Consider the following 27,067-nt stretch of genomic DNA (forward strand, 5'->3'; position numbering starts at 1 on the left):
TTTTACCTTCAACACTTACAAGCATAAATAACGTTTCCAGTGAACTGATTCTTCTCATAATGTGTCCGAAATAAGAGACCTTTGGTTATTTGGGCTTCAGGTGAGAGGTTTGGTTTGATTTGATCAAGGATTCATTAGTTTGTCCTCTTTGGCATCCGGATCACTCTTAAACGTCTTTGCCAGGATCATAGTTCAAGGGCATTAATATTCTTTATGTCTTGCTTTTTTAATGTCCAGGTTTCATATCTATAAACACCCACAGAAGAGTATAGTCTGGAAAATTCCTATTTTTCTTTGATGAGATTAATTGATCCAAGGAGGCAAAAGCTGTCCACCACTTTGACATCTGCATCATCTTTCCTTATAAGGCCTTAAGGCCTTCTTGATTTTCTTCAGTGTATCATTGTAGAGATTCCTCATTAGAACACTGAGATGCTCTGGTCATTCCATCTTCCTGACAGCAGTCTATAATTCCGTGTGGTCAACATAGTCGAAAACTTTGCTGTAATCAATGAAGCATGTATTGAGTTACTTTTTGAATTCCTTTGTTTTTTCTCTAACCCAGCAAACATCTCTAATGATTTCCCCTCCAGTTCTTTCATTCATGTTTTGCCAAATGCCAGTCTGTGTCGTATTTTCTGACTGCTGAATCCTTTGCTGTTAATAATTGATCCAAGTAGGCAAAAGCTGCCCACCACTAATGATACATGTTGCAAATTGTCTCCACTTAATTTGGAAACGTGTCTACACAAACCCTTGTTAAACCCAGGCACTTCTTAATGTCACTCAATTCACAGTAAGAAGGTCCTTGGTTTGATTTGCAGGTGGAGTGGTCCAGGTCTTTTCCATGTGGAATTTGCATGTTCAACCTGTGTATACATTAGTTTTCTCTGGCTGCTCTGGTTTTCTCCCACAAGTCTAAAGACATTATCAATCAGGCCAATTAAAGCTGACCAAAGTGTGAATGTGTGTGTGTGTGTGTGTGTGTGTGTGTGTGCCCTGTGATGGACTGCCAACATTTAAATTAGACCCACCGCAACCCTAACCAGGATAAAGTGGAGGTTAAACAGACAATAAGGCTTTTTTTACTGGGCCCAAGTGAAAAGACAGTGGAAACATGTGCTATGGTCAGATGAGTTAATGTATTAGCTTAAGTTAAGAAAAAACAGACAGATTGAGTTCTCCGTGCCAAAGACGTAAAGGACCATCCGGACTATTTTTATCTAAAGCACAGAAGCCAGCATCTCTCTGGGAATGGGGATGTTGACTGGAATATATGTGAGGGTACTGTTGATACAAAGGAGTATATTGGGATTTCTGAGAGACACATTTTGCCATCAAGGCAACATCATTTTCCAGTAAAGTCAGCAAGACAATGCCAGTCCTCATTATGCATACACTAAAACAGTGTTGTTTACATAGGCAAATAGCACATGTGTTTGACTGGCCTGCCTACAGTCCAGATCTGTCTCATATTAAATGGTGGTGCATCATGTAGGAGAATCAGACCACAGTGACCACAAAGTGTTGAGCAGTTAAAGTCTCATATCAAGTAAGAATAGGCAAAAAATCCCTTTGTAAAACTGCAGCAATCAGTACCCACAGTTTCCAAACGATTAAAAAGTCTAATTAATAGAACAGATGATGTGACACAGTGGTAGACAAGCCTCTGTCCCAACTTTTTTTTGAGTGTGTTGCAGGCATCAAATTCTAAATTGTATATGTGTGTGTATGAAATGTATTAATTGAGTTCACATAATAATAATAACAACATTATTCATCGATTTAGTAATTTTATTAAAAATTTAGAAACCTTCCCATTGCATTTTTAGCATTAAAAAGTTTAATACAACATATTTCATATTAGAGCAGCGCTACAGTGACACATCTGGAAGAGTTCTGTGAACTCTTACTTCGATCCTCACCTCTGGTCAGTGTCTCTGAGAAATTTTGCATGTTCTCTCTGTATTATTCGGATACGCCCACCTCTTTAAAGCATACCAAATGCAAATATGAGGCTCCAAATTGGCCCTAGGTGTGACCAAGTGAGTAAAATTACAAATATGTAAAAATATTCTATGGACAGGCTGCAAACCCTGTGTTGACAGGTATAACCGGACCTCCCGCGACCTTGACCAGCATTACGCTGTTGGTAATTATTTGTTACTAACACAAGTTAACTTTTGTTTACTGTTAGTGATCACTCGTGTTCTTGGTAATAAAGTGCGTGAAGTATTTTCATAGAAAAATGTAAAAAAAAAAAGGTAAAATAAAATAAAAATAACGCCCATATTTCTCACATGATTCTACGTGAGCTTGAGTCGTTAGCCTCTCTCGCTACATGACGGTACTTGGAGTGTATAAGCCATTTTCTCACCATAGATTCAGATGAGTTGCTGAATGCAGAAAACTACATTACCCATGATGCATTTATGCCTCCGGTGTTCTGAGGGAGAAAAATAGCAAGTGAGCGGTTAGGAGGATCGGGCAAATAGATAAAGAAATTTTTACTCGTATATATGTGTATGTGCTAAACTTTATTAGCTGCTTGTTTATTTTTAATTACCGGGATATCGGTATATCAATAATAATAATAAAATCAACATGGTAAGTTTAATATTCTGATGTTACTATTAGCTTCCGCTTTGCTGCTGACATTAGCTAAGATGCTAACTGTGCTGCTGTAGCGGCGGTAAATAATAATGTATTGTATTTAATGTACTGTATTGAATAACATATAATAAGAGATGTGAAGTTTAATACATCACAATTATATTTTCTGTCAAAACGATCAGAGCTTTATCAGCAGAGATGCTCCTGATGTTCAGAGCTAATGATTATGTGCAACTCTCCACTCATATGAACTGCAAACTAATATGTGATCATACCAAATCATTTGAATTTTTTTATCATTAGATTATTACAGTTCTATCTCTAAAACTACTGATCTTGTAAGCTGATGTTGATTGTTGATGAGATATGTGCATTTCATATTCTCTGCTTCTGATCGACACATATCCACATACAGTACATGTAAATACTTATACATGCATTTTAATAACAAGGTAATTTTTGTCTGATGTGGTGCAGGGTAAGTGTAGTTTACATTTACATTTTGGACATATATTTTATCTAAGCAATTGAGGGTTAAGGGCCTTGCTCAAGGGCCCAACAGCAGCAACTTGGCAGTGGTGGAGCTTGAACCAGCGACCTTCAGATTACTAGTCCAGTACCTTAAACGTTAGGCTACAATTGCCTAGTTTAAGTTTGATCTTTTGACAAAAACAAATTCTCAGTCATTTGGTTAGCATGTGATTGTTATTCTTGGTTTGTCAAAGTCAAGCACGTTTAAGCAACCAAAGCTGGTTCAGTGATAAATCATTTTATTGATGATAAGTAAATGTCTGTGCTCATACAGTAGCAATAAAGCCTTTCTGAAACACCTCAAGTGAGTGCCTGAACCTTCAAAACATTTACCTTAAACCCAGTGGTCTTACATTATTCTTTTAATTAAGGAAAAAGTTTAAGGGGTGGATTTTTCTTTATGATATTGCTATGTTGACCAACATTTTTGTTTTAATTTAGTCAACTACATAAACATGAATGTGGCATGGTTAATGGTTTGTGTTTTTCATTATGCTCATCCACAAAGTTGAATCAGTTCATCTGGACACAAGTTTTGTGTAGAGATACGTTTTATTTCTACACCAAACTTGTGTCCAGATGAACTGATTCAACTTCATGGATTTGTGTACCTTGATTATTGAGCATGCATCTGTTCTCCCCGTGTCCGCGTGGGTTTCCTCCGGGTGCTCCTGTTTCCTCCCACAGTCCAAAAACATGCCACCAGGCTAATTGGAAACACTGAATTGTCCTATAGATACCTAGCCGCTAGATGCACAAACCAGTGTATTGTAGTGCTGGTCCCAAGCTCGGATAAAATAGTGAGGGTTGTGTCAGGAAGGGCATCCGGCGTAAAAATTGTGCCAAATCAATGCGGATCATGATCCGCCGAGAGCCGATCCCCCAAACCGAACGGGACAAAGGCCGAGGAAGAAGAAGAAGATTATTGAGCATGCATCAAGAGATTCAGCATGGGTTCTTTGTTTTGTGTTTTTACAGATCCGCTTCATCCTGATCCAGAACCGTGCAGGTAAAACCAGACTGGCTAAATGGTACATGCAGTTTGATGATGATGAAAAACAGAAGCTGATTGAGGAGGTGCACGCTGTAGTGACAGTCCGTGATGCTAAACACACTAACTTCGTAGAGGTATGCAGTTCTCCTGGTCATTTCTTCTACCCATATTTCTGATTTATTTAAACAAATATATTATATAATAATATATATATATATATATATATATAATATATATATATATATATATCATACAAAATATTTCAGCATTATACAGTAGGTGTTTACTTTAAAAGTGTTCCCGCTTTGATCCACCAGTTCTGAAGCAGTGGGTAGCACGGTCGCCTCACAACAAGAAGGTCCTGGGTTCGATTCCCAGGTGGAGCAATCTGGGACCGTTCTGTGTGCGTGTAGGTTTCCTCTGGGAGCTCCGGTTTCCTCCCACAATCCAAAAACGTGCAAGTGAGGTGAATTGGAGATACAAAATTGTCCATGACTGTTTGACATTAAACTTGTGAACTGATGAATCTTGTGTAATGAGTAACTACCTGTTCTGTTATTAATGCAACCAAAGTGTGTAAAACATGATGTTAAAATAAAATCAATTAAATTAAAGTTAAAATAAATCAATACATGTTGGTAACCACAAATTGTTTCTTCTTAAAAAGTCTTGGAATGGAATTTTACAGATTTAGGAAGAATTTATACAAGCATCTTGCACAAACAGTTACTGACAGACCCACTAGTAGCCCCACACAGAAAACCTGTCCAACTGTCTTTGGTAATCAATTAAATGCTTAGAGATTAGGTTGAAAATGGGCATTTATTTGTTAATTTGATTAATAAAACAATCTTGTAATAAATTGTGTTTCTTCTCTTTCCAGTTCAGAAACTTTAAGATTATCTACAGGCGGTATGCTGGTTTGTACTTCTGTATTTGTGTGGATGTCACTGACAACAATTTGGCCTACCTGGAGGGCATTCATAACTTTGTGGAGGTAAGTCCTAAATCACTGCTAAGCAGTTTCTCAAGGTTTCTCAACTCGTCCTGTAGAGTTTCCTTGTGTCCCTCCTCCCAAACACTGATCTAGTTTGTTTACGATAATTAGGTGTGTTGGGAGACCTGCTTGAGATAAACTGTATGCTGTGCTCATGTGGATTAAGCAGGCAGCTTTATACGTTTACAGCATGATGTGAGGGAAATGGACTGAAAAATGTAATCTGATACCAGTCTGTTGTTTTACTACAGTATCAACCAGATGATACTTGGTAGGGATTGTGGGGCTTCGAACACTCCTCCTGCCCACTACAGACATAGCTAATCATGTCTGTATGTAGACACCCGACTGGCTGATAGCACCTCTAGGGATTTTAACCCTGTACCCCAGCTGACGTAATTAACGGTTGTGCCCACTTGAGCTCCAATTTGCTTTTTTCTTACATTTTTATTTTACCCATCTATAATATATAGCAGACGCTTTTATACAAAGTGACAATTGCAAATCCAAGCGATTAAGAGGGCTCAAGGGCTGTGGCAACCATGCAATGGTGGGGCTTGAACCAACAACATAACCGTTGAGCTAATACTCGCCATTTTCATTTTCTTAGCAGTGGAGCTAATGTTATTAAAATAGAGCCAAAAGCTGAAACAAGCTGAAGCCGATTTCAGATAAAAATCAGTTGTTAAATCTCAAATCTACTTGCAGGTGTGGTGACACTATACTAATGTAAAGTACACCTAAATCTTTCCATCCATGCATCAGACTGATAGGAAAGCCAGGCCAAAGAATAGATACCCAAACTCGATGCTAACTATTTGGTATAGTAATACAGTCTCAATTTAACATTCACTATATTCATGGAAACATAATAGATGTCTTGCGATGTGTTTATGGCTTTTCAGTTGGTCCAAATAATGTGTGAGGGACAGGGGAGGGATAGCTGAGAGGTTCCATCATCCAGCTGTTTAGGAGCACTGTGACCTGAAATACTGGAACTTCCTCTGGCCTGCACTCTGCTCATCCAGTTTGTTTCCCGATCTCTCCCATGACATGAACAAGCTGAACATCACTGTATACAGGATGTCTCACTTACTGCCTATAAGAGGCTGTCGGCTCTTGTTTACTTACGTAGTTAAACAAAATCTGTAGTAATTACTAAAAGACTGTCAGTACAGCAAGTTTTTCATGCTTTACATTTGCTTTACAAGGAGAACAAAAGTACTGGACATTCTGAAAGTCCCCTGAAGTTTTCCTATTGTTCATGTCAATCAGCTGAGACTTGTTTGGTGTTTACATTTTGCTTTTTTAGTTTAAACTGGAGCAGCAGCCCTATTTGTAAGGCAAGCTTGTACACGCCTGCCTAATGTCCAATGTGACGCAACAAAGTGGCCAGATGTCATTGATTTTCCTTGTTAACTGTTCCTGCTAGAAATAAAAGAAAAACTGCAAATAGACGTCAGTGATTGAAAAGAACAAACACAGTTTTCTTGTCATATTGATTGCACAGACACTGATAAAGTACACAGGGATGAAATTTATAGACAAGCGATTTTCCTCCAGGATTTTTATTTTTAGCAGGAACACTTGATTTGTGGTAAAAACTGGGTGGGAATGACTGATTTGTGATCAAACAGTTTTATTCTAAATGCTCTGTATATACTAGCCAGTGAAGTATGCTGTACTGCCATGGTATTTGCTTGGCATCAGTAAAACCACAGCAACCAAATGTCAGGTTGAGCTCACCTACAGGTGAACGATTAGTGGTTTGGGTGACAAGATGCAAAAAGTCCTTAAACCCTACGAAATAACACATAAATTCTAATGTATGTACAGTGTAGTTTTACTTATCAGTACCTTGCTGCTCACTAATGGCTCACCAAACCAACACTAAACGCTATATCTGCATTAAAGCTCTCTTCTGATTTCTTTTTTAGTGTAAAAACCAGTACCAACAAAGGTTTTTCGTAAAAGCCAAGTGGCATAAATCAAATTCTAGAAAAGCAGGGGATACCTGTGTGCACCTCTTGACCGTTGAAGCAAAGAAGTCATTTGTCATGGTGATATTTACATTTAGCAGATGCTTCAATCCAAAATGACTTACAACTGTGACTAAATACAGCTTGAGCACTGAGGGTTAAGGGCCTTGCTTAGGGACCCAACAGTGGTAACATGGCAGTGATAGTGCTTGAGCCAGCAACCTTCTGCTTACTAGTCAGGTACCTTAAACAGCAAGCTATCACCACTCCCTTTACATACATTCTTTACATAAACAGGTGAAATGTGCTAGATCCTGAATGCATAAATGAAAGCATCAGTCTGCCCTTGATTTCCACTCTGTCTAGCATTTAGGCTTAATTTCTACCCATTAAGTCACCAGTGAATTCCCGTACACATGTGCACTGGTTAGACAATGTTAAACTGGTTGCCATAATCTTATTAGAAGCTTTAAGCTTGCTAGCAACACAACTTATAGCACCAGTCAGCAACTGAAGGAGCATAAACCATTTCTTAAATTACAGTATAATAAATCCAGACATGATCTGGTCTGTAAGACTAAAAAATGTAGCCCAATCACCAGAATATGAATGTCATTTTAATGTCAGGCTAATTAAAGTACATTATCCTCTCGTTTTTCCTCAGGTTTTGAATGAGTATTTCCACAATGTGTGTGAATTAGATCTGGTCTTTAATTTTTACAAGGTAAGTGTAAAATATTCCAGTCTCTCACATTTTGTCGTGATTATAGATAGTGGATTTTAGCAGGATGATACACGGATTATTGTGTATACTTTGGGCTCGGTAGGACTGCACTACCATGGCAACAAGTATTCGATGCATAATTATAACAATCATACAATTAAGTCCATATCCATGTGATTGCAGTGTGGAGGAGGCTTTATGTGAAAGAAAAACTGTAAGCAATTAAGAAAAGACTGTGATAATTGCATGTAGCTTCTCCAGTGCTAATGCTGATGTATTTTTGAAACCGCCTGACGGAGGAGCTTTAACGACGCTGCGCCCACGCCGGCATCAGCGATAGTGATGAACACAGTGCAGCAAATCAGCCCATCTGCTCATAATTACCCTGATCACGTCTAATAAAGCAGTGAAGGGCTTCATCATACAGTATACCATGCATGTGCTCTCAGAGATCTCTCAGAGAACTGTTACTCATGTGGCTAACACTGAATAACAATGGCAGAGACAAATGTCTGGTCTCAGGTGGCACAGCAGTCTAAATCACAACACTGTTTAAATATATTCTTACCATTCAGTGTGTAACCTGTGATTGGTTGTTATGCTGCGCCCTGTTTCAGGTGTACACGGTGGTGGATGAGATGTTCCTGGCAGGAGAGATTCGGGAGACGAGTCAGACGAAGGTGCTAAAGCAGCTGCTCATGCTACAGTCACTAGAATAGAGACCTCACTGAATTCCAGTCATTCCTCTAATACATGCAGGTCATTCCCAAACCTGCTCAAAGCCAGTTGATATTGTTTGTGTATAGATGTCAGTGGAATAAATAACCCATTATTTCAGCCTTCCTGTAATACTACACTGTGTAAGATTAGTTTTTTTTTTTTTATGTTTAAAATGTTTAAACAATATCTGAAAGGATGGTTGTACAAAGGTCTGAGTGCTAAGTTTTAAGTTTTGGTACACGTATATGCACACACTGCCCTTAAGAAGTGAATATGTGTAACTTCATCATGCCTGCTTTCCAAAAGCTGTACAATATTCAGAACATTTTTCACAAATGCAATACTTTATGGATAGATTAAATTACTTTACTGTCCCCAGAGGGAAATTCATGAAAGTAAATGAACAGGATATTACTCACCACAAATGTAGTCACTCAGCAATGACTTGTTTGGTGTCTGGACTCTTCAGGTGAACTAGACATCTATTACTTGTTAGCAACCGCATTGCGAAAGCGAAGAAGCAAGCAAACAACAAATGTGTGCTAAGAGATGGTCGGTGTACATTTGATTTTTTTGTTGGTGTTGCTAAACTATTCATTTAAACTCGAATTTATCATTACTGTCAATAAATTAAATTGAATGCAAACATTGAAATCTGTAGCTTTTCATATGTAGTCATGCAGACAGTTTACCACATGAGTCTGGCAATTTTGTTCCTTTGCTCTTCGTTGCAGACTAACATTGTGTCACGGAATTTTGTTTCGTTTGTTCTTTGCCAAGTTTCAGGTCCAAAAGTGACACAACTGGAAAGCCTTCATACTATCGACCGTAGATTGCAAAATCTCTAGCTATCTTTAGCTGGAAATCCAGAAAAAGCATAACAGGCTCTTCTATCTAAAGATCAATCTAGATATCTGTAATAAGTTCACGCATGTGGAATTAGCATGTACTAGTTGTAAATATCACTTACAACCCAATTTTAATTGGAAATGTACAATAAAATGATTATATTACGATTCAGTTTAAGTGGGCAGCAATAATGAAAGATTGGCCGTTGGCTCGAGAAATCAGATTGACACAGTTCATGAACATCTGACCTGGATTTTGCACTTGGAAGATTTAATTGGGCAGAATTTTATGGTTTGTTCCATAACACGGGAATGCTGCATTAGCTCTCATCCTCACAGATTGGTAGCTGTTGTGTGATACTCTGTATGAACTGCCAGTTATTTATTTGGAAAAAAAACTAATACAAATAATAGAAATGTGGTACATATCCAACCAATTAAGAAAAAAACACCTTGGCACCTGAAACATACACTACTCGTTCAACTATCTCCATTTCTCAGAATTGTATTGCTTACTTTGAATTCCGTTACTACAACATAGTGGGCCATATTTTAAATCCACAGAATAAATTCCCATCTATTTCTGGTCATTATACTCAATCAACTAAACATTTAGAAGCAGAAAACTGTCAGTAGTCTCCAGTTATTGCCTTCTGTGGAGTTTAAAGACACTATATGTATTTACTGTGTGAAACCAACTGCTGCATTCCATTAGGCAAATTCCACTTTCTAGACTTGCTTTGTTACCAGTACCAACATGCACGCAGAGTCAAACCCAGACCGTTCCATACCGACGTTAGCCCACTGGCTATATGAACATCTGAACTGGCTTGCAGAAGAGAAGCTATTAGCAGTAATTGTGTCATGTTGGATGCATAAAGAAAGACACACAGTTATGGGAAGCTTGTTTAGCCAGCAAGGCTGAACAGATCCAACAGCACTCGAAGCAAAATCCACAACAAAAGACTGTTGCTACTGTGCCTACTTTTATCTCCAAATTCTGCCGCTCTGCTTTGCCCCCTCCTTGCCTTCTTTTAGCGCTTCCATAGCAACTACTCTGCTCAGCCTTGAGTCTCTTTAGACTGGCTTTCTGATTCTGATTAAGCTAGGACCTGGACCATTGTCTGCACACATACAGTAATTGTGCATACATTACCTAACTATGGACTTTGCTTAATCTGGATTTTTAAATTGGGTCTTTTCCATGAGTCATGAAGTTTTGCAACTGGTCTTAATTTTCTTTTATTATTAACATTTAGTTTTCTTTGTTTTTGACTGAAATATCCACTTATTTTTGTTAGCCTACATATTAAAGGCAACTGTTTTCACTGTCTGTTATTGATATGTCCCAAGAATAAATATATACAGAAATAAAAAGTCAAATGTAGTCACAGCTGTTTTTTTTGTTTGTTTTCTAAGGTGTGTGATACTGTGGGTTCAGAAAGTATTCAGACCCTTTTTGCACTTGGGTTTTGCACAATCCAAACCCATAATGCAGTGAACATGTTTGAAATTTAACATAAGCTTTATTCACAAAAGTACTAATACCCTTTACTTAATATTTTGTAGATGCCCATTTGATTGTTGGATGTGACTATGGTGTTTATCTGTATATTGTCATATTCAGGCCTCTTTACAGAAGTTATGTGGGGTTTAAATGGGCTTTGGCTAGACTACTCAAGGACAGAGACCCTGACACCACTCCAGTGTTGTTTTGCTTGTATGCTGTGGGTCATTGTCACACTGGATGATGAACTGTCAGGTCAGTCTGAGTTTGCGTGGACTCTAGAGGAGGCCTTCTTCAAGGTCGTTGCAGTCAGTCTTCCTGTCCCAGCTGCTGAGAAGCACTCCCATATCATAAGGTTGAACGTAGGGATGGTATTAGTCAGGTGATTAGCCAGATGTGCTTGCTGTTCTGCCCAAAAAGTTCAGCTTTCATATCACAAGACCACAGAAACTTTTCAGAAACACAAACTCCATGCTAAGCAAACAGTGGCTTTCACGCTCTGCCATAAAGACCTGATTTTTGGAGTCCTGCAGAAATGGTTGTCCAACCAACAAGTCCTCCAAAAGAACTTTTGAAGTGCTCTTTGGGTTCTTTCTTATATCTCTGACTATGGCCCAGATGCCTAATTTGGCCAGATGGCCCACTACAGGACTGCTCGAGGTTATGCTACACACATTTAATTCCAGTGTAAATTGGGTCTCTTGCAGGACAGAGGGTTGTGCCTTTTTAACTATGTTTAATCAATTCACATTGCAACCGGTGGACTCTAATTCAGTTGCACTCACCTCAAGGACAATTAAAGCAAATGTGATGCATCTCTCACAATTTGAGAGTTTTGATTAATTACAAAAAAATCCCAAAAACGTTTTCACTTCGTCATTATGGATGATTGGGTGTAGATCAGTGGGTAAAAATGACCATTTTGACAACAGTCAAAATCTGATCCTCAACACAAAGTCAAGGGGTCTGAATAAAGTCTGAATCCTGTGTTGTTCAGACAAGTTTGAACGTGATCGCACGTGGATGTTCAGGTAAAACTTTGTGCTCCAGCACCATCTACTGGTAAAGACTGTCAGTCCATCATGATGTAAAGGAATGCAATAACAAGTGCAGCTTTTCACTCCACAATTTCCATACAGTTTAAGGAGACCTGGATGTCAAAGCAGTCTTGGGATTTTAATGATTTCTCCATCTGAGCGGCTCGCCGAGCGACCGAAGAGAGATTTCTAGCACGTCAAATATCTGGACAGAGTTGCCCAACTGGCGATGAGTGCTATGTCGAACAGCCAACGAGAACACAAGATATGGTGTGAGAAAAAATGCAGTTTCCAGTTGGTGATGGATGGTGTAGTGTATATGTGACAAAAGGCTTTCTAAACCATTAACAACAATTAATCAGCAATAATCTAACATCTGTAACAATAAACTGTCTACTTTAAAATGTCTCTATTTACCTCAGTCATACAGATACCGTAATTGGTAACATACAAATTATGCATTAGCTTTTGATTCTTGGACAGACCAAACAAGAGACAAGCTTCAGTTAATGCATCCATGTTTTTCTACTTTGTAAGCTTTAACATGAAGAGGTCATGAATTACATAATTCATAGTTCCTACTTTCTGGTTCTTAGGTAAATCAAACGGAGCAGAAAAATGGAGAAGTAGTCTGTGTGAATCAGATGTAGGAACAGTTGGTAAATGCTTTTACTGGGCATTACCAACACTTAACATGCAAATGTCTTACCAGAAGCTGTTTTTACCTTCAACAATAGTTATTTACACACTTTCAGTCTATTTACACATCCAGTGTATTGTGGTATTTATGCACCAGCCAGAACGTGACTGTTTGCCAAGATCATTGGTTTAAATTTAAACCACAATCCTAAAAAGAGAATGTCAGGTGAAGTGAATAACACTGATTATCTCTTCATCACGGCACCTGTTAGTGGGTGGGATATATTAGGCAGCAAGTGAACATTTTATCCTCAAAGTTGATGTGTTAGAAGCAGGAAAAATGGGCAAGCGTAAGGATTTGAGCAAGTTTGACAAGGGCCAAATTGTGATGGCTAGACGACTGGGTCAGAGTATCTCCAAAACTGCAGCTCTCTGCAGGGGTGTTCCCGGTCTCCAGTGGTCAGTATCTATCAAAAGTGGTCCAAGGAAGGAACAGTGGTAAACTGGCGACAGGGTCATGGGCGGCCAAGGCTCATTGATGCGCGTGGGGAGCGAAGGCTGGCCCGTGTGGTCCAATCTAACAGACGAGCTACTGTAGCTCAAATTGCTGAAGAAGTTAATGCTGGTTCTGATAGAAAGGCGTCAGAATACACAGTGCATCACAGTTGCAGGGCTGTTTTGGCAGCAAAAGGGGGACCAACACAATATTAGGAAGGTGGTCATAATGTTACGCCTCATTGGTGTGTATATATATATATATATATATATATACAGTGTATCACAAAAGTGAGTACACCCCTCACATTTCTGCAAATATTTTATTATATCTTTTCATGGGACAACACTATAGAAATAAAACTTGGATATAACTTAGAGTAGTCAGTGTACAACTTGTATAGCAGTGTAGATTTACTGTCTTCTGAAAATAACTCAACACACAGCCATTAATGTCTAAATAGCTGGCAACATAAGTGAGTACACCCCACAGTGAACATGTCCAAATTGTGCCCAAAGTGTCAATATTTTGTGTGACCACCATTATTATCCAGCACTGCCTTAACCCTCCTGGGCATGGAATTCACCAGAGCTGCACAGGTTGCTACTGGAATCCTCTTCCACTCCTCCATGATGACATCACGGAGCTGGTGGATGTTAGACACCTTGAACTCCTCCACCTTCCACTTGAGGATGCGCCACAGGTGCTTAATTGGGTTTAGTCCATCACCTTTACCTTCAGCTTCCTCAGCAAGGCAGTTGTCATCTTGGAGGTTGTGTTTGGGGTCGTTATCCTGTTGGAAAACTGCCATGAGGCCCAGTTTTCGAAGGGAGGGGATCATGCTCTGTTTCAGAATGTCACAGTACATGTTGGAATTCATGTTTCCCTCAATGAACTGCAGCTCCCCAGTGCCAGCAACACTCATGCAGCCCAAGACCATGATGCTACCACCACCATGCTTGACTGTAGGCAAGATACAGTTGTCTTGGTACTTCTCACCAGGGCGCCGCCACACATGCTGGACACCATCTGAGCCAAACAAGTTTATCTTGGTCTCGTCAGACCACAGGGCATTCCAGTAATCCATGTTCTTGGACTGCTTGTTTTCAGCAAACTGTTTGCTGGCTTTCTTGTGCGTCAGCTTCCTTCTGGGATGACGACCATGCAGACCGAGTTGATGCAGTGTGCGGCGTATGGTCTGAGCACTGACAGGCTGACCTCCCATGTCTTCAACCTCTGCAGCAATGCTGGCAGCACTCATGTGTCTATTTTTTAAAGCCAACATCTGGATATGACGCCGAACACGTGGACTCAACTTCTTTGGTCGACCCTGGCGAAGCCTGTTCCGAGTGGAACCTGTCCTGGAAAACCGCTGTATGACCTTGGCCACCATGCTGTAGCTCAGTTTCAGGGTGTTAGCAATCTTCTTATAGCCCAGGCCATCTTTGTGGAGAGCAACAATTCTATTTCTCACATCCTCAGAGAGTTCTTTGCCATGAGGTGCCATGTTGAATATCCAGTGGCCAGTATGAGAGAATTGTACCCAAAACACCAAATTTAACAGCCCTGCTCCCCATTTACACCTGGAACCTTGACACATGATACCAGGGAGGGACAACGACACATTTGGGCACAATTTGGACATGTTCACTGTGGGGTGTACTCACTTATGTTGCCAGGTATTTAGACATTAATGGCTGTGTGTTGAGTTATTTTCAGAAGACAGTAAATCTACACTGCTATACAAGCTGTACACTGACTACTCTAAGTTATATCCAAGTTTCATGTCTATAGTGTTGTCCCATGAAAAGATATAATGAAATATTTGCAGAAAAGTGAGGGGTGTACTCACCTTTGTGATACACTGTGTAGCTGACAACATAAGTGAGTACACCCCACAGTGAACATGTCCAAATTGTGCCCAAATGTGTCGTTGTCCCTCCCTGGTGTCATGTGTCAAGGTCCCAGGTGTAAATGGGGAGCAGGGCTGTTAAATTTGTTTTTTTGGGTACAATTCTCTCATACTGGCCACTGGATATTCAACATGGCACCTCATGGCAAAGAACTCTCTGAGGATGTGAGAAATAGAATTGTTGCTCTCCACAAAGATGGCCTGGGCTATAAGAAGATTGCTAACACCCTGAAACTGAGCTACAGCATGGTGGCCAAGGTCATACAGCGGTTTTCCAGGACAGGTTCCACTCGGAACAGGCTTCGCCAGGGTCGACCAAAGAAGTTGAGTCCACGTGTTCGGCGTCATATCCAGAGGTTGGCTTTAAAAAATAGACACATGAGTGCTGCCAGCATTGCTGCAGAGGTTGAAGACGTGGGAGGTCAGCCTGTCAGTGCTCAGACCATACGCCGCACACTGCATCAACTCGGTCTGCATGGTCGTCATCCCAGAAGGAAGCTGACGCACAAGAAAGCCAGCAAACAGTTTGCTGAAGACAAGCAGTCCAAGAACATGGATTACTGGAATGCCCTGTGGTCTGACGAGACCAAGATAAACTTGTTTGGCTCAGATGGTGTCCAGCATGTGTGGCGGCGCCCTGGTGAGAAGTACCAAGACAACTGTATCTTGCCTACAGTCAAGCATGGTGGTGGTAGCATCATGGTCTTGGGCTGCATGAGTGTTGCTGGCACTGGGGAGCTGCAGTTCATTGAGGGACACATGAATTCCAACATGTACTGTGACATTCTGAAACAGAGCATGATCCCCTCCCTTCGAAAACTGGGCCTCATGGCAATTTTCAAACAGGATAACGACCCCAAACACAACCTCCAAGATGACAACTGCCTTGCTGAGGAAGCTGAAGGTAAAGGTGATGGACTAAACCCAATTGAGCACCTGTGGCGCATCCTCAAGTGGAAGGTGGAGGAGTTCAAGGTGTCTAACATCCACCAGCTCCGTGATGTCATCATGGAGGAGTGGAAGAGGATTCCAGTAGCAACCTGTGCAGCTCTGGTGAATTCCATGCCCAGGAGGGTTAAGGCAGTGCTGGATAATAATGGTGTACTCACTTATGTTGCCAGCCATTTAGACATTAATGGCTGTGTGTTGAGTTGTTTTCAGAAGACAGTAAATCTACACTGCTATACAAGTTGTACACTGACTACTCTAAGTTATATCCAAGTTTCATGTCTATAGTGTTGTCCCATGAAAAGATATAATGAAATATTTGCAGAAATGTGAGGGGTGTACTCACTTTTGTGATACACTGTATATATTTATATATATATATATATATACACACACACACACACACATAGATTTGCATTTAGTTTCTCTTGGTCAGGTGTTCAAATACTTTTGGCCATATAGGATATATAATGAAAGTGTGCAATTGTTTTAAACAAAGGTGACATTCACAATGTAACATAAAAAACAAGCAAACTTTAATTATAATTTGAAACTTTAAAAGTACCAGACATCCTCCTCTCAGAACAATCCAATAGATGAGATCAATCTTATTTACAGCATGAATGATTCAGACATACAGTGTTCATAAATGTACTAAATTACATTGGTTGCTAAGCAACAACTGAGTTCTGCAGCACACAGGCAGGTCCTCAAACACCGGAGTAAAGAGTCACGGAGACGGCTGCCAAAAACAACCAGAAACTTTGATTTTTAATTGGGCTCATCAGTAGTACTGTCTTAAGCATAAAGCTCAAAATCAGAGGGTGTTATGTGCAATCATGATCTCCACCATAATCTACATCAACCGACGCATGTGTGCCAATTTGTTATAAACAGTTAACTTTAAATATACTGGCACCCTTGGGGAAGGGTAAAAATATATTTGTGGATAAATAGCTCGCTTTCACTGAAAGTAGGAGAAAATTCTAATCTTTAACTGAAGAAGCGAACAGCTTTTAAACAAAACCGTTTAATTATTGGCACCCCTAGAAATAAAATAATTTTAAAAATTAACTAAACAACATTTCTATTTTTTTCTTTTTAAAATTTCAGTTCAAGTGTTTAGGAACCATGCAAGTCATTCATGCCTTGACAGGGGTGACACAGAAGCTGAAAATGTATATTTAATATATGCTTCATGCTGAATTGTGATTTGGTCTATCCCAGTCTTTAACTGTACATGATTTTAATAGAGAAAAAACATGCCTGATCATCACACTGCAGCATTTTAGAGACTAATTAGGTGGAGACATGAATGCACCAAGATTCTGATTGTTCTGAATGTTAGATCTTCATATAAACTTTCAAACCTCAGGTGTAATGAAAAACGTCTTAGTTCTTGCCGAAGGGAGTAAAGAAATTAAATGGCATGTATTTAATGCACAGACTCTCTTAGCCAAATGCATACAGTAATTATTAAGGAATATACCAGTGTTTACTTTATTTACAGCATCTGCCACAGATGTCTTTTTGTACATGGTTTTCTGTACTTAAAAATAAAAGAAAAGTTGTTTGGGTGTTGTAGGACACAACTACTGCACTTTTAATATTTATTATTTCTAGCACATACAGTGACACATGAACAGAATCAATACCTCTTTTTAAACCGCAGCTCATGCAACATCATTGGGCGGAAGAACGTGCTTGGGTGGAACAACTGCCCATCCGTACACATGAGCTCATTGCTAGGAGTGTAAGAGATACATCGTCTTCTTTTATTTAGAGAGATGAGCCAATTATTCCAATTATCATCACAGCTTCCAGGCTTATAAGTAGTTCTGGCATTGTTATATACTGATCTGAAAAGGATCTTGTTTTTTCCCCTCCTCGTTACACTATACATGTTGTAGCTAAGAATTTGATTAAAACACTGGAATATTCCCTAACTGTAAACCACTACCATGGTGTTAGACTGCACTCAGTTGTTCTTTAGTAAGGAATGATTTCTTCATGAATAATTGTCAAGTTTAGATTAATCATAAAATAATAAAAGTACAGCATATAAACAGCCACTTGCAGAGAAAAAAAAAAGCCACCCAGCACACACCACAGAGACGGTTATTAAAAACACAAAAGGCTGAAATTAATGTGTGTGATTCAGTAAAAGAATATCTAAAACAGGCACAGAGACAAAATGAGCATTTAAAGTTTTCATAAAGCAAGTGTTTAATCTGACCCGTAATTTATCTTCGTGTAAAGACGGTTTCTAGTCTTTGTGATGTGTGATGGTTCCCAACAATAACACAGTGCAAAAAATAGCCTTCTAAATCTGTTGGTTGATAATACAATCCAAGCATGAACATTCAGTAGGGTCATACAAAAATACAGTATGGATTTTCAATGCCTTAAACACCCCCGCCCCCATATCATGGGTATTGTCAAAATGTTAGGGCTTTTATAGCTCAATTGTCTGGACGTTAAAATCATTTTGTAGCAAATTCTTCATTTTACTTACATTTCTTTGTCAAGTACATTCTGTAAACACTTAACCAAATTTGTGGGTCAGTGGGTCCAGAGTCTACCTGAAAAACTGGGTGCAAGGTAGTTACACACCCTTAGACATGGTGACATCTACTGCAGCTTGTCTCACACTTACTCAAAACCAGGGGCATATAATAGCTCCACCTGCTGCAAGATTATTAGGGTTGGAAAATAACCAAAGTACCTGGAGGACACCCAGAACCAGAGAGTCAAAACCAGAGAATGACCAGGGGCAGCTGTAGCCCAGTGGTTAAGGTACTGGTCCAGTAATCAGGAGGTTGCCGGTTCAAGCCCCACCACTGTGGGTTGACACTTTTGGGCCCTTGAGCAAGGCCCTTAACCCTCAATTGCTTAGACAGTATACTGTCACACCTGTAAGTCGCTTTGGATAAAAGCATCTGCTAAATGCTTAAAATGTAAATGTAAGAATTGGACCTAGGTCCCAAGTACCCTGGTGTTGTGTGACATTCACACTAATCTGCTGCCCCACCATGATGCCTATTTTAATAGAAGAAGAATCAACAGGTTAAACTCATATTTATTAATTCAGTATCTAAGCAATTGTTAGATTGTCATGGAGACACTGGGAGTGAGGTACACTATGGATAGAGTTTAAGTCCATTACCACATATAGTTACTAGAATTAAGCAACCTCTTGACTTATTGGCATGTTTTTGGTGAGTGGGAGAAAGACGCACAGGAAGAAACAAAACTCCACAAAGACCTGATTAAAATCAAGGACTGTCCTTGATTCCTGTCTCTGGGGCTGTTACTAACATTTTATCAGCTGTGCAACAAGGCTACTCAGGTTGATGTGAATTTTAAGATACATTTTGCCTATATTTGACCTTTTGCCAGAAAATGATGACAAGCATTATTGTCCATTTTTAAACTAAACATTGCTATCGATCCTGTGTTTTGTCAGAGAGTCTTCGAGCACTGCAATGTGTTATTTTCTCATATGCTCCCCCGAAACATTTAGTACTATATAAGTTAACATTCAGATTTTTCATGCATCCATAAGAAATTGTGCAAACCTTTTACTACTGAATCGATTTAATAATAAAAGTGCTATATTTGGGCTCATGTTAAATGTCAGAGCAGATTCTTTCAATAAAGGTAAAAATAAAAAATAAAATCAGTCATATTTATGCCCACTAGCTTCTTGATTTACATAAATAAATATAGTTTAGATTATATAAATGCAACAAGTCCATATGTGAGAAATGCAGAGGGAACTGGCGTATGCAGGTTATTGTAAAGATAAAGCCGAGATAACCCGCACAAGTCATTCGCAGGGAATGTTTGATTAAAATCAGATAATGTCTGGTGGTTTTGGAGTGGGGTATGAACAATCTGCCCTTTGTGCTTAAAGCCAGAAATAGTTTCTTTAGGTGCAACACAGGGACCAATGGGAGAGAAATTGCTCAGCCTACATTTACTGCACCTACAGACTGCACCTAATGAGCATTGCTATTATATTAGGAAAACAGTAAATGTGTAACTTTGCCTGAACTCCAGTCTGTGTGCAAAGCAGAATAACTCGTTTAGGCTGGCGTAAACCAGTTGAAAAAAATGAAGAATTCGTTGAGTAACAAATTCTTACCTTATGAACAAGACATAACTAGTGTGTGTGTAGCTGTTATACAGATGGTCATGATCCTCATTTCCTGCAGATTCAGTTGTCCCAGTACACAGAACTGTTGGCTGTTAACATGAACAATGCGAGCATGTTTGTATATACACACATGAGATCACAGGATCAAGGTTAAATCTACGAGATCCCTTCACAACACCTTTTTACCCCCAGGCCATCAGGTTTGCAGTCTTACTGGAACTGCCAGCCACTTGTTTAGGGAAACATTTTCAAAACCAGCAGGCCATTTCCAAACCTCTGTCGTTGAAGGTAGTAGATGGACATCATAAAATGTGATCCTGATGTATCTGGGTGTGGGGAATCAGAGTTGGGACACCCAGAGACACCTGGAGCTGAAAGAGAGAAAGAAAGATTTGCATATGATTAGTTTTAAGCAACAATTTATTTTATTAGGATTTTAACGTCAGGTTTTACACACTTCGGTTACATTCATGACAGGACAGGTAGTTACTGGTTACACAAGATTCATCGGTTCAAGTTTTTAATTTCAAATACAGTCATGGACAATTTTGTATCTCCAATTCTCCTCACTTGCAAGTCTTCGGGCTGTGGGAGGAAACCGGAGCAACCGGAGGAAACCCACGCAGACACGGGGAGAACATGCTAACTGCACACAGAAAGGACCCGGACCGCTCCACCTGGGAATCAAACCCAGGAGCTTCTTGCTGTGAAGCAACAGTGCTACCCATTGAGCCACCGTGCCACCTGTTTCAAGCAACAAAGCTACTTGTGTTGGTTTTATACTCTTAATTTAAAGAGTGACCACCTCATGCTAGATTTAGGGTTGAATGAAAGAGTGAGAATCAGTTTCTCTCCGTCATGTCTGTGCTTCGCCTCTATCTATGTGCTGTATTCTAAAACATCAAATACGGGCCAGACCACTCAAGCATGTTGGAAACTACAAAACATAGACTTGCTTGCTGTTGTGTATTAAAGACTGTGGACTGACCTGAAACAGAAGAGGTCATGTGCGGTGGGAGAAGCGTCTCCAGTCCCTAGCAGTTACATTGCTGCTTGGCCTGTGCAGTAGAACCCCGTGGCTGCCTCAGCTGTCTCAGAGACGCGTCGCCATACTGGATACCGGAGCCCATCCGCTCAGGGTCCAGCTCACCTACATGGATAACAACATACATAGAAGTTCATAAACAAGTACACATGCTTAACCTCAGTCTTAAATCAAAACAAACTATAGAACCATTTAATACTGAATACTATTGTATCTGTAGAGGATTTTCTTACCAGACTCTATCTTGTTAAGAATCGTGCGGGCACATTTGAGAAAACCCTCCTCCACATTCTCCCCGGTTAAAGCGCTCGTCTCCAAAAACATTAACTCTAGGATAAGAAAAGTCAAATGGGGGAAAATAGCCAAACACACATGATAAGTGACAAAAAAGGATTACTTTAACAATAACAACATTTGTTTTGACTCACTGATAACTATTTCAGCTAAGAAACATATTTTGTTAAGTACTGTGACAACATTGTGTTTTTTTCTGGGCACTTACCATTTTCTTGGGCAAAACGAGATGCTTCCAGGAAGGTGACCTCACGATCAGCATCCAAATCTTTCTTGTTTCCACACAAGATGATTACAATGTTGGGGCTTGCCAGCGTCCGTGCATCCGTCAGCCAGTTAGTCAAAGTGTTGTAGGTCTCTCGACTGAGAGGTAAACACATAGAACAAAATATTGTCAATTTTACAAGAACTGGGTTCTCTCATAGTGGTTTGCTCGCCTCTATTAGCTGGTTGACGTTTAATGCTACGCAGAAGGTCAACACTGTATAACAAATGGCATTAATTGCAGTAAGCTCATGCAAACCCAGACAAAGTTCAAAGTTACATTTTGGCTGATTTTTTTTTCCTACCCTGATTGTTTACTCTTACCTTGTGATGTCATAGACAAGAAGTGCCCCGGCTGCCCCACGATAGTAGCTACGAGTCACTGACCTGTAAAACATTATGAACATCTGATGTCATTCCATAACCCACAGTAATCATTTTAAGCTCACCTGGTGGAAGCAGCTATAAGCTTTTACCTGAAGCGCTCCTGTCCTGCCGTATCCCAAATCTGCAGCTTGACTGTTTTCCCACCAACATTTACCACTCTGGAGCCAAATTCCACGCCTATAGTGTGATTGGAGTCCTGTTTGACTAAAACATGAGATAGTAAATATTAATCTTTGAAGGTCATAATGTCCAGTCAGTTGCTAATAAAAGAATAAGTGGCACATCAGTAATTTTGCAACACTGTTTTTTATTTATTTAATTTATTTAAATCTCGTACAGGTCTTTTTTATTTTTTTTTTATTTTTTAGCAAATACAGGCAGCAGAGTGTCTAACACTACAGTTTCCTAACACTATAATTTAGTTTGTTGGTTTTCAAAGCCATTTAATTGAGAATTCTGCGTTATGTGACATTTAAACAACACATTGGCAAAGAATATTTAAAACATGTGAACAAATGTATATTCGTCATCATTTTCTGGTTTGCCACTTTATAATAAACAGGCAATTCTGTTATGTAGGTAATAGTTACAGAAATGACATAAAACAAGATAGAAGCTATTTGTATGGGTAAAATGACCATTTGAAGTCAGTAAGGTCTGCAAGTTTGGGTTATTTTGTAACTTGCTGCATAGGTCACTGATGCACTTCTAAAATAATTTCAGTAAGTCAGCCAGTTCTTGAAAGATCACTGTTCCAAGATTTCTCCATTTAAAGATATTAGCTGTTTCTATGGTTGGCTAAAGTCTGAGCCTTAAATATGACTTTACCCTTTTAAGACTAATATTTGTACAACTTTTTCCTCTCAGAATTCCTTTTAGAATTGATTTTGGTCTGTATTGTGACGTAATTTTTTTAAGCTTTTTTTTTTTTTTTAACTGCCTTAGGGAATCAACCCATAAATGATGGCCAGTGAAAACTTTCTGTGGTTGTATAATTCTGATAATTAACTGATACACTCATTTTACATATTGCTGAAGGGTTCAGCAAGGTACTTACACTTATTCTCAATGAACTGGTGAAGGAGGCAGGACTTGCCAGCCCCTGCGCTGCCAATAACAAGGAACTTAAACAGGAAATCTGAAACCATTAAAAGAGATGTAGAAAAGGTGGGGGTGAGATGAGAGAGTGAGATATTGAACAATAAAAAAATCAATAAAGACTTCTACATGGACAGGAAAAATGGAAGAAGCCTCTATGCTCAATTATACATCTATCTACTTCTAGGAATATTCCAATGTTCTTTCTACATTGTGCATGTAAGTTTTTCAGTAGTGTTTATATACATAACATAACACATACAAATACATAAATAATTAAAAACCAAGTCTTGTTCCTTTTCACTCCTACACTATTTATTTAACCTAGAGCAAAAGATGAAACAATCAGAAATGTTGCTAAATTTTGCTAATTTTTAATTGTGAGGCGCTTCCACAACTCACATCCCTAAAAAACCCGTGACATCTAACCACAAAAAAGCACACTAGTGACAGTGGTAAATAATGTCATTTCTTAATGTGCCAAGGGACTTGTAGACGTGCTGCTGGAGTGCAAAGCTAATGCAGCCGAGTTCAGGGTTAAGGTTAAATTCAATAAGCAATGTCCCAAAAGCCTTTTGTGCTGCTAAAGAAGAAACCGTATACTTAGGTCAATGATCAGTTCGAGCACAAGGCTCTAAACATAGTGGATGTGGTCAAATGCAGCTTTAAGAGACAGGTTGGATCTAATTGGTCAAAGTGTACAGTCTGATAAAGTGAAAATAATAGAGTGAAATGTACTGACACTGGATGGGAGATCTCATTTCTCAACAATGTTTTCATATTTAGTAAACCTTCTTTCCAACTACAGTTGTCTAGGAGAGGGTGGCGTGTTTCCCTCAAAAACTTGGGAGGATCTTTTTTTAACTTCAATCCTGACCAATTGCCCAGTTCCCACTGAACTAATTTGATTAGTTTATAAGATATACATACCATATGGACAGACTTTGTGGGTATACAATTATTCTGAACATTCAGAATATATATTCTGAACATAACCCATTTGTTTCTATATACACTTTGTCACCCCCTGTACACCACTTACCAATTTAAAGGGATTCCCATTGGACCCCCACTAACCAGATTTCTTGAAAAAATTTAGTAATAACATATAATCCATCTAAAAAATTAACTATCCTAGTAGATCAATAGGACAATTACAGTGCATTTGAAAGCCATGCAACATACACTTTAGGTATTCAATTTCAGCGAGAGAGAACGTGGATGAGGCTTTTGAGCAAGGTGAACTTGATACTTACATAAATATTTAATTATACTACAGTGCATGAAGCAATAACACAGATAAGAGTTAAATGGATGGAAATGGGATCATGTGTATAATAGTTTTGATATGTAAAAGCATGTAATAAGACAAAATCCAATTCTACAGAACCACAACATTCTTCTATTAACAGTTACTAGGGGCTTGTGAGCACCTAATGCAGACATTAATGCTGGGGTATACAAAATGACTTAAGCTAGTGGTTCATAAACTTTTAGACCAAGAACCACAAACTAGAATGTAAACCGTGAAGTACAACCTTTAAGTAATCTTACAGGAAGACACACACACTTTAGCCGAAGACAATTTCATCAGTGGTATTTACAATTTGCTACAATAAAAGTTGATTTTTGCTATTTATATTCTAAATGATTACGTGTACGTGTGTGTATGTGTGTGTGTGTGTGTGTAAGTGAACAGGACACTGTCATTGCACACAGCACTGTCATCTTTAAAAGCCAGTAGTGGTCACCATGATTTTTTTTAAATTATTATTTACCAGACAACCAATTAAATTAAATTACTGACTGGTCAGCAAACCTTAGTACTGTATATATTTCCTATAACCCTTCCATCTAAGGTGACAAATGTACCCAAGCCACTGGTGTGGGTATTTTTATTGCCCTTCTGTCAGTCACATTTACATGTTTACATAATGTTATCAGAAACTTTAGTTTGGCTACTGACAGTTTGACCAAGTGTTTTTGAATTTGACCATTTTGTAAGATAATGTAACCATTTAAAGATAATTTAACACTATGTTATAAAATTGGCCTAGTCAGGAGTTAACAGCTGTTAAGCAAAAAGTTCTGTTTGTTTGTTTATTAGGATTTTAACATCATGTTTTACACTTTGGTTACATTCATGACAGGAACAGTAGTTACTCGTTACACAAGGTTATATCGACACAGTCATAAACAATTTAGTGTCTCCAATTCACCTCACTTGCATGTCTTTGGACTGTGGGAGGAAACCGGAGCACCCGGAGGAAACCCACGCAGACACGGGGAGAACATGCAAACTCCACACAGAAAGGACCCGGACTGCCCCACCTGGGGATCGAACCCAGGACCTTCTTGCTGTGAGGAGACAGTGCTACCCACTTAGCCACCGTGCCGCCCCTTTATTATGGTAGTATGGTAAAATTGCCATTTCAACACAGAAAATGTTACTTAACATGGTTATAAACATGGTTCACACCATATGTAGAAAAGAATAGTTTAAGTAATCTGGATTAATTAAAAGTTTACTAAAGTATGTAAACACAAAATCAACAACAAATTCTAATACTTCAATGATTTAATGAAAACAAACAATGACATAATCACTACTTAGCGTGATTAACTTTAAAACATAATAGATAGTATTAGATTATAATATTGATGCATACTCATTAGAATCTTGTACTGACTGGGCCAGAGCCCGCATACTAGCGTACTAAGTAGTATGTTAACAGTAACGGTATATCGACATACTATGTAGTACGCTAGTACGCTCCTGTGATGCAGCCACGGCTTGTTTGTTTGTTGCTAGCTCGCTCGCTCGGTGAAGGATGTAACATTACCGTATGTCTCTGACATGGCAACTCCGCTGTTAAAACCACCAGAACTCAGTCCCGCAGCAATAGTTCTTCTTTAAAAAGACTTTGTTGTCACTCTGTGTTACTTTAACGTTACACGGTTCGTACTGAAGTTAGCTACCGGGTTTAGCTACTTTCCTCTCACTGCTACACCGCTTCCTAATGTACAACACAGACGGTACGTCATGACGCTGCCTACGTCATCACCCACGCTCTAAAACGTATGATCTAAACGGAGCTGAAATGTTATTTTATGTTTACTTATATATAATATATGAATATATACATTTAAACACACTCAAGCTATTCTTAAATACAATTGAAAGTGACTCACACACACGTTTACGTTTTTGTGATTTAGCAGACGCTTTTATTCAAAGCGACTTACAGTTCTATATAGTCTAAGCAACTGAGTTAAATGCCTTGCTCAAGGGTCCAACAGTGGCAACGGTGAGGCTTGAACCAGTGACCTTTCGATTAACAGTCCAGTACCTTAACCACTAAGCTACAACTGCCCTACTAGGCTACAAATTTTTTCTTGAATTGTTATTATATTTTGCACTGTTTTTCTTACATCTATCTATCTATCTATCTATCTATCTATCTATCTATCTATCTATCTATCTATCTATCTATCTATCTATCTATCTATCTATCTATCTATCTATCTATCTCTGTCTGTCTGTCTGTCTCTCTGTCTGTCTCTCTCTCTGTCTGTCTGCCTCTCTCTCTCTGTCTGTCTGTCTGTCTGTCTGTCTCTCTCTCTCTCTGTCTGTCTGTCTGTCTGTCTGTCTCTCTCTCTCTCTATCTATCCACTTGACGTTTGTAAGTGACACATCTTCCTGTACCTGTTTTTTCTGTGACTAAATGATTGTAACATTTTTATAAAACAATTTTTCATTAATGTTCACAAATGTATTTCTTTAGCAAGTTTATTGTGGGTTTTCAAACAGGAGATATCTAGCTGCTCATATACTGTAGATTGGGTTGTTTGACTGCACCCAATAAAAGTACATG

The 27,067-nt window shown here is 39.1% G+C and overlaps 2 protein-coding genes across 3 annotated transcripts; one reads left to right on the plus strand and one right to left on the minus strand.

The window, feature by feature from the left end:
* The first annotated feature begins 2,445 nt into the window (after nt 1-2,445).
* LOC134307526 (AP-2 complex subunit sigma) lies at nt 2,446-10,789 on the plus strand. Its single transcript, XM_062990497.1, has 5 exons — nt 2,446-2,607; nt 4,123-4,272; nt 5,022-5,135; nt 7,779-7,838; nt 8,456-10,789. The coding sequence occupies exons 1-5, from the start codon at nt 2,605-2,607 to the stop codon at nt 8,555-8,557; spliced, it is 429 nt and encodes a 142-aa protein (XP_062846567.1). The 5' UTR covers nt 2,446-2,604; the 3' UTR covers nt 8,558-10,789.
* A 5,670-nt stretch (nt 10,790-16,459) lies between these two features.
* Nucleotides 16,460-26,189, minus strand: LOC134307527 (ras-related protein Rab-4B). 2 transcript variants are annotated; one of them, XM_062990498.1, is made up of 8 exons: nt 26,036-26,189; nt 23,152-23,232; nt 22,184-22,298; nt 22,032-22,094; nt 21,652-21,806; nt 21,383-21,478; nt 21,093-21,254; nt 16,460-20,475 (listed from the first exon to the last, which is right to left on the minus strand). In XM_062990498.1, the coding sequence occupies exons 1-7, from the start codon at nt 26,049-26,051 to the stop codon at nt 21,139-21,141; spliced, it is 642 nt and encodes a 213-aa protein (XP_062846568.1). In that variant the 5' UTR covers nt 26,052-26,189; the 3' UTR covers nt 16,460-20,475; nt 21,093-21,138. The 2 variants fall into 2 exon arrangements, with proteins under 2 accessions (XP_062846568.1, XP_062846569.1); XM_062990499.1 differs by lacking the exons at nt 23,152-23,232; nt 26,036-26,189 and having other exon boundaries at nt 22,032-22,114; nt 22,184-22,228.
* Nucleotides 26,190-27,067: the final 878 nt, after the last annotated feature.

This window comes from Trichomycterus rosablanca, unplaced genomic scaffold, assembly GCF_030014385.1.
Source record: "Trichomycterus rosablanca isolate fTriRos1 unplaced genomic scaffold, fTriRos1.hap1 scaffold_289, whole genome shotgun sequence".
Lineage (NCBI taxonomy): Eukaryota > Metazoa > Chordata > Actinopteri > Siluriformes > Trichomycteridae > Trichomycterus > Trichomycterus rosablanca.